This window comes from Nesoenas mayeri, assembly GCF_963082525.1.
Source record: "Nesoenas mayeri genome assembly, chromosome: 30".
Taxonomy (NCBI): Eukaryota; Metazoa; Chordata; class Aves; order Columbiformes; family Columbidae; genus Nesoenas; species Nesoenas mayeri.
Window position 1 is genome coordinate 2,006,268 of NC_137564.1, and position 12,676 is coordinate 2,018,943.

At 46.5% G+C, this 12,676-nt stretch overlaps 1 protein-coding gene across 1 annotated transcript; it reads left to right on the forward strand.

Annotated features, from left to right (window-relative positions):
- Window positions 1-9,064: 9,064 nt before the first annotated feature.
- On the forward strand, window positions 9,065-9,388 carry LOC308050784 (uncharacterized protein; the record flags this gene model as incomplete). The annotated part of the gene is made up of 1 exon (XM_080360945.1): window positions 9,065-9,388. The coding sequence occupies one exon, from the start codon at window positions 9,065-9,067 to the stop codon at window positions 9,386-9,388; it is 324 nt and encodes a 107-aa protein (XP_080217071.1).
- Between the last annotated feature and the right edge of the window lie 3,288 nt (window positions 9,389-12,676).

The following is a 12,676-nucleotide window of genomic DNA, read 5'->3' on the forward strand; positions in this document are numbered from 1 at the left end:
ATGCAAGTCAAATAGCAAGTCCCTCAGGAATGGAAAAGAGTTGGCGCACTTGGTTCAGGGATCTTGCAAGCTTTGTGACCTCCACAGCTGAGGGAGATGTAGCATTTGGCCTTTGTTACTCACAGTAATGTGATATTAACATTTAACAGGTTTACCACTTCTTTCCCTTTAAAGCTAACCTGTTTCTCCAACACGTCAGTCAGTCATGGGCAAGCCAGTACCACCAGATAAGAGTCCCTAGCATCATATACCAGCTTTTCTACATCTCCACTGCTGGTGAGTGTTGCATCACTTTATCACTGACTTCACAGCCCGAAGTTCGTCATCAGCGCAGCAACTTGGAATTTCAACAGCAAGACACACCATTCCCGTGCTGCTTGTCCTTCCCACACCCACGTTCATTCTTTAATTCTCTGCCAAAAACACTTTGTGCAACACCTCTAGTTTTTCCTTCAAAATGGAGAAGGAAAACTGACAAAGATGAAGGTGAAGTGTTGCCTCTTTTACTGATGCAGGTCTAGGGCTGAACCCTACAGAAGTCCCTGGGGAACTCCAGACCTTCCACAGCTCTTGTACAAACAGGTCACCCACCTGTCTCACTCTTCACTGGCTTGTATCCACAGCAGTATCTGGGCTGGGGATCAGCTGAGCTCTGAGCTGAGCTCATCAGCTAATTACGACAAGAACCTGTACCTCTACCGGGTATAAGGGAGGTGAGTCAGGAGGGGGCACATTCCTCTAGCTCAGCGCCTGCACTGCCACAGGATGGTGCTCTAGGACCATCTAGCTCATTCTCTTGGCTCTGAAGAAGACTTTTTATCACTTATATCTCAAAAAAGGAAGGACCTTTCCTATCTCACAGACTTCAAAAGTTCCCGCACCACAGGTATGTAATTCCTATATCAAGAGCTGGAGTGAGAAATGGCTTCAGATGGTTTGTGATATTATGGAGGACTGTGCTTCGCTGCTTTTATGTCTAACTGGAGTAATCTTGGGGTGGTCTAGCTTTTGTTTTTGTCTACCAGATGTTTCAGGAGTTTAAGGAGTGAAAGCTTGGCTTGTAGTGTCCTGTCTGATATTTGTGTTACAGACTACAGGAGGAAAGCCTGAGAGGCTTCTACCTTCTCTTTGATCCTTTGTTGTATCAAAGCACTTCCCTAACATCTTGAAGAACAACATCCTACCCTTCTGCTTGCTCTCCCTTGTCACCAACGCCCAGCATTTTGGGTGCTGGGCTGTCAGTACCAAGTGTGCCCGTTTTGAGGAGAGGAGGAGCTGCTCTCTGTGCTCCAGAGAAGCAGCGCAGCCAGTTGCGAGAGAACAGCTGATGGTTTTATTGCTGCTGGAGGTCATGTAAAAACAGTGTCTGTGTAAGCTGGTGGCGCCCAGAGGAGGGCACAGCTGAGCTGCAGCGGTCGGGCTGGGTGTTGGGGTAGCTGGGGTGCTCTCTGGAAATCCTGAGCCTTGTTTCTAGTGCAAGTGGCTGAAGTACCTATCCACATCCACCGGGTGACAGCTGTGAGCTCGGCAGGGAGGGGCTCCAGTGTGCATCACTGTCTGCAGCAAGCTGGCCTTAAAAATAGTGAACAGCTGGATAATGCACTGAAATAAAAGCAGCTACAGTGCTTTGTAGGGTTAGCTGACACAAAATGGGCACCAAGTATAAGATAAAAAGTCTGAAAAGTAATAGTAAACTACTAATGCCATATCTGGAACAGTGCTAAGTGAGAGGCTTTGAGCTGCAGGTGCTAGCAATGATGAGAGATGAGCTGCAGCTGCTGACCCGGTGCTGGTCTGGGCCAAGGAATGCAGCGCCTAGGGGATGTGCAGGGAACTGCCGTCTTGGGGAGGTCTCCTCTGATCCCTTCTGATGCAATGGGTGGTTTGGTCCTGCATGGAATGTGCTTCTCGTCACATCAGGGCTGGAAGAGGAGCCTGCAGGTTTGCTGTCTTGTGAATTCTTGGTTCCTGTGTGCTAGAGGTGGCTCTGGATGCTTTACTTTTGATGGTGGAGGCAGAGTGCTTTTTATTATATGGGGGAAACTACTATGCTTTTGAATTGCGCCAGAAATAAGAGACTAAAGAGCAAATTCCTAGCTCTGCAATGCTCCTGGTTGGCTTCAGCTTTTACCTGGTAGAGATGGTGCCACTATTCAGTAAATAACACTTCTGTCCTCCTCTTTGCAGCTTGTATCTTGCTTTTCCTGCTAGGTTTTGACCTGTAGGTATGTGGTAAGCCAAAGCTGACCAGGAGAGAGAAAAACTGGCTGTCTAGGACCACTTAAACCTGTGTGTAGAAAAAGATATGGATAAAAAACCATGAAGAGGGGAACAGAAAGGCTCCTTTGCCCATGTTGCTGCTGCAACATTGCTCTGCTGATGTGCTGCATTTGCAGGCCATGGTATTGCAGCCAGCAAAGGGAATGGGAGAGCGCTCCCCGTTTGGGTATCACCAAACAGCTTCGCCCTCCTTTGAATGCGACCACATTAGAGACATGCCCCTTGGCTACTTGGTGGAGAATAACTTTATTGCTGCTCTCCATGAGGCAGATCTGGGGCCGGTGTAAGTCCTCCTCCCTCTGCTGACTCCGGAGAAGTTGCACCACTTAGGAGAGGTTGTCTCTAATTTTTTTGTTCTCTTTTTTTGGCTTCAAGACAATCTACCTGCTTCATTTTTTGGCTTCAAACCTTTCGTTCTTTTAAAAAATGCTTCCTCGCCATGCCTAGATTAGCAAGTGAGATGCCACTTAGGAGTTTCAATTCCAGCTTGTGTCACAACTCGTGGAAAAAAAAGAATCACTGCAAATCTAAAAATGTTTCTGCTATACCTTCTTCTGATACCAATGCATTCCGCTGTCTGTCTGTCTGTGGTACTCTGAGTCCATCATAGCCCCAGAGCTCTGTGCTCAGCACCCGGCTGCTGCGCTGCGGAGCGTGTGGTGAGCGGTTTTGCTTTGCTGCGGCTCCCGCGTGCTCCCCGGGTCCATCGGCCCCGCGCTGGAGCACAGGGAATTGCTGGGGTACAATTTACAAATGAGCAGGGAATGTTTTTGAGTGAATTTAATTGGGATTTATTGGTGGTTGGGGTCATAACACCTCAGTTTGTGAATAGCCGAATGTCCTACTGCGTGTGGCAGTGTGGTCTGGGGGTTCGGGAGCTGCCCCGGCAGCTCCAGTGTTCACTGGTGGTTTATGGTTTCACTGTGTTAATCATCCCCCAGCTGTCTCAGCTTTTCTGTGCGTTGTTTCGAGAGCCGCTGTGGGGAGCTGGGTGCTCGTCACCAGCACAGGCGGAAGCAGAGCTTGTCTTTCTGTACAGCGGAGATTTTCATTACTGAGTTGGGTGTGAATAGGGATGGAGGAAGAAACTAAACAGAAAGCAGGTAGTTCGATGCAGTAGAGGATTTATTATGTGAGATTGGTTATATACCATAGAGAATAAAGTAATCAGACTATAAAGCAAGTGCCCTCTGGCTTACATTTGGTACATCAGAGGTACCAAGTAGTACATGCTTCCACAGTGAGTTGCTTCACACAGTAGAACCTCTTGACTTGAAAGTCAAGTCTCATTTTCCACCATTTTACGTTTGCTTGTCTTATTTCTCTCGGTTGCACACAGAACAAAGCACAGGATTACAACCCGATTTCTTCTACAACATCTCCTACGGAACGAAGTCGAAAGCAGGAAGAAATGTGTGTTCTTAGCAACATCAGCATGGATGAACCGGGTTTTTGTTGTGTCTGGGCTACCTGATACTGTTTGGGCAGTGCAATGTTATGTATGTGAGTGATTATGCCCATGGTAAAACTCACATATCCTTCACACTGGTCATCATGGAAAAGCTGTCTTCATGCAGTTGAGATCTGAGCCCACTATAGATGATAGGAAGCTGTAGGTATGAAGCTGTGAGACCTCTAAACCTAATGCAGAGTGTATTGCGGAGAGGATTAAATAAGGGCTGGTTTGTAAAGCTGTTGAGTTGTCCACAAGCCCCAGTGATGGCAGCAAGAGAAGACTTGCAGTTCTGAAAGCTATACTGTTAACTCAGCTATGGACGTGCACCTTGCTCTTCATCACCTGGTTGTTCTGTGGGCACCTCCCTGGAGCTCACTGTTGGCCGCAGTGGTAGTGGTAGCTATTGGACCATTGGTATGAGTAAGGACGTGAGCTGTGTCGGTACACGTGAGACGGCGCACATGCCTGAGGATATCCTGTAATGCCCGGCTGCACACAGTGTGGCACGCAGAGATGTCCCCTGCCCTGCACATGTGGCTGAGGGAATGCCATGGTGCATGCAGCAGGAGACCTGTGGCTACAGGAGGAAGAGTGGTCTGCCACAACATGTGTCTGAACACACTGCGATGAGCACGGTGTGGAGCACTTGGGGCTGCCCTGCGTGGTCTTCCTCACAGTGCACAGCTCGACGCCTTTGGAAGCACAGGGTGTGCATGACACGTGCTTCACTGCACCGGGGTTGTGGCATGGCGTGAGGACTGGTGTGGCGTACTTCACTCCACATGGAATATAGCAGTGCTGCTTGTACTGGTACCCGTAACAAGCCATTGTTCTGGGGTGGAGACAGACCTAAAAAGCAAAGTAGGGGAGACAGGTAAATCAATTCCCTGCAGATCATTGCTTGTATCTGACAAGTGGCCTTTCTGCTGTTTGAGTTTGTTGCTCTGACTTTCAGCCATCATCTCTGTAGCAGAAGCTGCATTTACCATCTCTATCAAAGCTTCAGATGTTGTATGGAACAGGCAGCTGTTATCCTGAGGACAAGGGGTGTTTTGGGCATGGCTGCAAAATGACCTGTGTGTTTCAACTAGTGAGGCAATGGCCTGTCGGGGATTAGAGTTGAGGTTCTCATCTTTTGTGACAAGGGCTATCATTTATTTGCTTTCCACACACATCATTTTAAAACAAATTGCTTTCTGCTGGCACCAGGTAAAGCAAAAGAAAGTATTGGCTGCCTTTATGCTAATTTAAATTGCAGAACAGAGGATTGTTATCTTTGTAATTGGTGTGGTGATGTGGCAGAGCTGTATTTTAAAAAGCCTTATGTTCATTAAGGACAGAGCAACTTTTCAAAGCCTGGCTCAAGCTGCCAGTGTCACATATGAGTAGAAAGTCAAACATGGCTCCACGCAGCTGTGTAGCTGCTCTGCTGGTTCTGCTGTCTCTTGCTCTTTCTCCCCCGAGTTTGCTCCAGCAGGAGCTGGGGAGCAAAGGGCTGCGGGAATCCCGGGAGGTGTCCGCTCACGTCTGCTCTCAGCTGCCCGAACGAGCCCACGGGCGCCCCGTGGGGCCGGGGTGAACCGCTCCGGGCACGGGGACCCCTGCGAGGGCGCAGGGTCTGCCCGGCTGCCGGGAGAGGCCGTGGGGTGCAGAGCTGTCCCTGCCCTACCCGAAGGACATGAGGTGTCCATTCCAAAGACGTGATTGAGCGTGGAAAAATGCTGAGACCTTGGATTTCTTAATTAAAATTTGAAATCTGACTGCCAATCAGCTTTGCTCAGCATTAGTAAAAGGCACTTGGGCGTCTGTAGTTTACAAGTTGGTGGCAGCTGCTTTTGCAGCTGTACAGGACTGTTGTAAGAACAAGCTTCTCAAGGGTCAGATACAGCTGCTGTAGGTCAGCATGATTTGTTCACAAAGATTCAGCTGACACTTAACTGCAGACACAAGAGAAATGCCAGGCAGGATCCTGTTAGGATTTTCTTGCTATATTTTGAAAGTAGGTAGTTAATATAATATATTGTAAAGAACCACCTCCCAAAAAGTGTGTGTAAGAGTTTTTTACAGATAAAAATTAGCCTCTAGTATCATAGAAGTAATCTACATCAGTCTCTGTTCAGTTTGGTAAAGATCAGCTGCTAACAAAAATAGTTACTTGGACTATGGAAGTAAGTGGTGTCTAATACAGCAGACACCTAGAATTCAGGTTTTTTTCAAAGCAAATTAAAGACAGAGGTAACTAAATGGCCAGATCACATGGACACATCACATCCCAAATTGGGTGAGGTTCTGTAAATCTCAGGCACAACTTCAAAAGCTTTAAAAAAAAAAAAAATACTCAAAATCTTTTAAAAGCAACAAACCCCTTAATTTGCAGTGTCAGAGTATTTCTGCAGGATCTAGATTCAAGTTCAAAGTACCAACAAAAGTACATTTATGCTAGTTAGAAATAGAAATAGGCAAATTGCTTACCGAGCTCACAGCGGAGAGTAAGAACTGGATGGAAAGGCTGGAAATGTGTGTTTTTATAAGGTCTCTTAGACTGTGTGGAAAACTTGAGCCACTGTGTTTCAAATCTTAATTAGCTACAGGATAGAATTTGTTCATAGGTAACGTTTTCATTGGCTGTAATTGTTTTGCTTACTTGTGATGGTTGGTATATTGTTATCCCCCAATACCACGAAATGCACATCACACCCTGTGGGTTCTTTCCTATTTACATCTTTATGGGAGAAGGAAAATCTGCCTTTTGTTCCATTGACCTCATTATTTACATAAAGAAATCTATCCCTCTCCTCTCAAAGCTGCTCTGAGCAGACTGACAAGCAGGAAGCAGCGGGGGAGTGGTCGGTGATCATCCTTACTCCATTCTCTTCTTTGTTCATTTAAATGCAGGTGGGCAGGGGGGGTACTGAGGAATTCAGCTTTGCAAGGTGAGGATGGGAAAGATGTACCCAAAGCTTGGCACTCCTAAGCCTCTTTAAACGCGTAAATTAAGCTGACACGTGCACTGTTTTGCTGTGTTTCTTCCTCGTGGATATATCCTTTAGCTAGCAGGTTTTGGCTACGGTTTACCAGCTGACTCATTGCTTTTATTTCCTTGTCTTCTTTGGTGGTGCTTGAGTAGGCAGTTGTAATATGCTTGTTAAAAAAAATAATCCATATGACAACACCAGTTGTGTAGAACATTAATGAGCTTTTACGATGTGCTTTGAAAATGCTTTCAGAAAGCATCGTCATGCCCACTGTCAGCGTTGTTATTTATGTTCGGATACATGGACCTTACAGTGACGTTAACCTCAGGCAGACTGCAGCACAGAAGGAAACGAATCCCAGTGGTGTGGACTCCTGACATTGGTTTGGAGGTTTTGAGTTACTTCAGGTTCTGAGTTTGAGTTACTTCAGGGCTAAATTGCTACCCAATCTAAGCTGATGTAAAGACTTACGTTGCAATTCACGCATTTATCCTCAATTATAGAAGATTAGAGCAAATTTTCCAAAGGAATGAACAATGTCCTATGTCATCCTCAAACATTATCACACTATGAAGGTGAATCTCAGTATGCAATTTAAGTAGGAAAGCATCAAAGCCATTTCCCATTGTTAAGGAAAACTTGATTGAGGTTTATTTTCCACAGTAGCCTATAATGCAATGGGGTCTGGTCCTGCCCTTCAAAGCCATTTTGCTGCCACTCTGATATGTAAGAGGTTTCACCTGGGATTCATTCTTTGACAGGTGGGAACTTTGTTCTGCAGCGTTACCCTAACTCCACCAAAGGAAGGTTTGTCCTTGCAAGAACGTGTTGCTGCTGAGAGACGGGGAGAGCTTCGGCATAATAGAACAGCCCAGACACGTCCTTTCTGTTCCTACAGAAGTAGCAAAATATCTTTGTAAAGTTAGAGGTAAATCGGGATGGATAAGCTGCTGCTCTCCACGGCTTGGTAGGCGTGTTTGCACAGCAAAAGCAGTCACCATCCCCGGCGTCTGTTGCTGACTCTAGGGCTGTCGGAAACCCTCCTCACGCTGCTGATTAACACGGATGATAACCCCACGCTGGCAGGTGTAACTCATCAGCAATTGGGGTTCCAAAACGCATCTTCCACTCATTGCTTTATATGTGCAATCTGCGTTGTTATTACTATAATGGCTTTAGGTGCTCTTTTATTGAAGAAGCAACTCCCTGGAAAAACTGCCCAACAAGGTCTTACATAATCCAAGCCCTATTTATTGTGTTTTTGCCATTCCCCTAATCAGGTAATTATTTGTAGCCTCACAGTATAGGACATTTAACTTTCTATAAAATATGACCTTATTTTTTCTTTTTTAATTGTTAAAGCTTGCGTGTTTAAAGAAATGCTCTCTTAGCGTCTAATTGGAAGACCTGCACTGACTTCTTTGGATATATTGCTCTATAAAATTCAGGATTTCTGCTCTGTGCCAGAGCTTTTTCCAGACTTTGTATGAGCCTGATTTCATCACAGAACCGGAACCCGACTACCTGCGGGCCAGGAGCACGGGTCACCCCTCGCTTTTGCAACTCTTCAAGGCTGAGTAAAGTGCATTTTCTTGCAAGCAAAGGGCTGTTTACCACCTGCCCAGGGACAAGTCCGTTCATGGAGGACATAAAATATGCACCATATAAACATTTTGTCTTTCCCTGACATGCAAATGTGGAGCATCCCCTCTAAATAAAGTTTTGAAATAGCAGAGGTGGGAAGACAGTACAGGTAATACAGGGTAGAAGGACAAACTAGTAATTACAAAGAGTGATTTATTGAAACAATTGACATTCCTTAATAAACTTAAGTCTTGAAAGAGATACATTTAGTAATTGATTAGGATGTTAGACACAGGTGATTCATGCCTTGGGCAATCTGGGGTTGAGTATAAAAGCACTCAGCATCAGGCCTTGTATGATCATTTCTCTTGCCTTATTTCTCTTGTGAAGTAGGTAAGTTTAGTCCGAATTCCTCTTTCTAACAAAGCCTTTGTAGTTTTAAGTCAGGTGGATAGTGTGTCAATATCCTTTAATATCAATATGAATGCTTCTTGATTAAAATTAATAAATTTGTGACTTCAGCTGTTGGCTTTAGTGAGGGCGAATCTGGAGGATGAGCTCAAATTTTTCATGAAAATTCATTGTCCGATGCTACTGAGTATAATACAATATTTATAGGTGTCTTCTGAGAACTGAGGTACAAAAAGTCTACCTTTCCTCCTAGCCTGTTGATAGTCTTCTCTTATAATGTTTGATCATGAAACTTATAAGAATTTGTGCTTTATTTTTATAATATTCTCTTGCAGTTCAGATTAACCATCCTTGAAAAATGGTGCACTCCTTGAGCCCATGCACTGAGGGCGGTGCCTCCCCATGCGGGGTGGCTGTGCCGCAGCCCATTGCTGACAGCTGCAACGAGCCCTGTGTTCGGCAGTGTCCTGACTCCAAGGTGGTGATTTACCCCCCACCGGTGGTTGTGACCTTCCCCGGACCCATCCTCAGCACCTTCCCGCAGCAGAGTGTCGTGACGTCTGCAGGAGCCCCTGAAGTTGGAACCGGCTTTAGTGGTGCCCGTGCTCCTGGGGCCTCGCGTGTTTATGGTGGTGCCAGATGGGGACTGGGATACCCTATTGGAAGCTGTGGACCGTGCTAAATCTAGTGAGAGTTGCTACTGAGAGGGGAATGTCCAGGACATGATAAGAAGGATGCAGCTATGTGGCTGAGCTCCAGGACGCAGCATTCAGAAGTGCTGTGCATTTGAGGCTGACGTTAAATGCACCTGTAGATGCTCAGATCATCTGACAAATCCATTTACATTATTCTCTTGTTACTTTTCCGGACTTTATTTTTCTAGTGCCTTTCTATTTAAGTGTTTGGCTCTTAGTGCTATGGACTATATTGCTAATTCCTTGGGTGTTTGTAGGTATCATCATGGCAATGTCAAGGGATCTGGTATGACATCCATTTTAGATCCCTTTGTAAGCTCTTTCTGTGGTTGAAAATGTATAAAAAAGGCTCATGGAGCCAACCAGTCTACGCTGTCTCTGTACTGTGCATGTCTTGCTATCACAGAGCCGCAATAGGGAAGCGACATCAGTTATTACATGAATCATCTTGCATCAAATCACAGGTTGTGGGTAATATGTAATCTGCACTATATTCTGCCTCTGTACGATCTGCTGCTTTCTCATTAAACATGACCTTGCAACATGTTATTGGCCTCCACACATGTATGGGTGTCTGTGTGTGTTCCCCATCACTCTGCCTAATTCAGGTGCCTTTCTCCTGCTTCAGGACAAGGCTGTTCGTGAGAGATCTGGCAGTGGGTTGCCTGTTCATCTCCTTTCCGCAGCAAACTCTATGCAGTAACTGTTCCTTGATGGAACCACTGCCCACATCTTTGCTTTCACTGTTCCTGGTCTTGCTCAGCTTTGAGGAACAATTTCCTCAATAGCTGTCCTCAATATCTTATCAGGGATAAGAGGGTCATTGGGGCAGTCAGCGTGGCTTCACCAAGGGGAAGCATCCTTATGAGGAAAGGCTGAGGGAGCTGGGGCTCTGGAGCTGGAGGAGACTGAGGGGTGACCTCATTAATGCTCCATCCAGGAGGATGGAGCCAGGCTCTTCTCAGTGACAACGAGTGACAGGACAAGGGGTAATGGGTTCAAACTGGAACAAAGGAGGTTCTGCTGAAAGATGAGAAGCAACTTGTTGGGGTGAGGGTGGCAGAGCCTGGCCCAGGCTGCCCAGGGAGGGTGTGGAGTCTCCTTCTCTGCAGACATTCCAACCCGCCTGGACACCTTCCTGTGTAACCTCAGCTGGGTGTTCCTGCTCCAGGGGGATTGCACTGGATGAGCTTTCCAGGGCCCTTCAATCCCTGACATTCTGTGATTCTGTATCTTACTAAAAAGATACCCATATATTAAGATTGTAGAAACTTCATTAATGACTTAGGCTCACATGGTGGGTTGACCTCGGCTGGATGCCAGGTGTCCATCAAGCTGCTCTGTCACTCCCCTCCTCAGCAGGACAGCTGGGGAGAAAATAAGGTGGAAAAATCTCACAGGTCCACTTCCACTTTCCCTTTTCTTCAAAGAGTCCTGTTGCCATAGTGTGCTTTTAAAGAAATATTTTGAAAAATGTTCTAGTCCAGCTCATGCAATAGTCAGGGGCCCGATTTCTCAATTGGGGTAAGGTTGCTCTTCAAAAATGATTCTCCCTCTTGCAGCAAATCTTCATGCTGGAGGCACGTCCTGCAGCGTGCCTTGTGTGGGTTGTTCACCAGCTGCATCTGAATTGGTGGTTTCCCACATGCATGCAGTAAATACATCCTGCTTCACACTGGCATACAGAAAGTTTAAATGAAATTATAGGAGTTAATTTTCTGTTACTTAAATTAGCCATCTGTCATCTATTATTATAATATCTCATAGGCAGGCACAAAGTTCCTCTAATCACCCAACTTTTTGTAAGCCATAGGGCATAAACCCCTATAAAGCAGGGAAAATGCTCTTCACACACCACTGGACAGGTGTATGGGAAACTTGAAGCTTTCTGAGATGTTAGGATGGATGCATGGGGAACAAGCATCCATGTTATTGACTGATATTTAGGGGTTCAGAGAACGGTCTGGATCCCAGTTCTGCAATGGTCTAGGATTTACTGAATCACCCTGATGTTCTTGAATGAATAGGTAATAAAATGATTCAGAAATGATTCTGTGGTAATGAAAGGCTGACAGCCTTGTGGTAGGTGCACCTGGGACAAAGAATAGGTTTCCCTGGCTGTGTGGTGGTTGGTCTCCAGTGTTTGCATAAAGCTGACCTGCAGCAGAGCAGGAGATCCTGGCTGTGCCCTGGATCTGTGGACCAGGAGGAGAGCAAGGGTGGGCTGAGGTTGCTTCGCTGAGCGGCCGCAGTGATGTGCATCGGGGCTCCCGCAGTGCTGTGCGCAGACCTGGCATCACAGCTGAACTGTGGCATCTTCAAAGCAAAAAGCGAAGTGACGTTGTGCCCAGGTGGCCCCAAGGCAGGTGACATGTCTGAGAAGGCTGGGGCTGGCAAGCAATTCCGGCCTGTGGGCTGTTCCCCAGGCATCAGGCGGTGATTGCACCCCCTGTTGGAAGCGATAGTGCCTCAGGCAATGAAGTGAGTGGGGTGTAGTTGAGGGAAGAAACATCAGTACTGCTGCATTGGCAAATGTGGACAGGGACCTGACATTAAGGTGGGGCCAAAGGATCCTGTGCAGCCTGAGATTTTCATCCACATCTTTGGCTTTCCATGTTTTATTCCGAGTCTCTTCCCGTGCATCTCTGTGCAAGCCCTTCAGCACTGTGCAGGCGGGAAAAGCCTAGCAGACAGCAGGGTTGCAAAAGACGTCTTAATAGTTGAGCAAATTTCAAAGGGCTGTACTGATTTACTGCTGACGTGCTCTGCTGGGAGGCTGGGGCGGCGGCTGCTGCCCTCACCCTCTTTCTGGGTGTCCCGATCTGGCTCTGCCGTGCTCAAACTAGGCCACAAAGAGGTGAACTCTGAGCAATGAGGCAGCAAACTGGGCCCATCTCTTGGCTGTGGCTGCTCCTCCCCAGACAAGAAAATGGATCTGTGGAGCCCATCCTCTCGGTCCTGCTCAAGGTCAAATGACTTAAGTGAAAGCAATGACATGGACGTGAAGAAGAGGACTTTGGACTGGAGGAAGAGCATTTACAGCTCGAGAACTATTATACTAACTATCCATGTTTTTCTGCCTTTGAAAGTGTTTCTCCAATCTGCTCCACTAGTTATTTTCTTGACCCTTTCCTCCACTTTACTCTGTCAGCTGGAGAACGCAGAAATGGTTGTGTAGGTGGCCACCATGAGAAGAGAAGAGCTAGCAATGTGTGGTATCTCTTGAAAATCAGCCCAGAGGTGTCCCCTCGCAGCCACTTCTGCAACAAGATTTC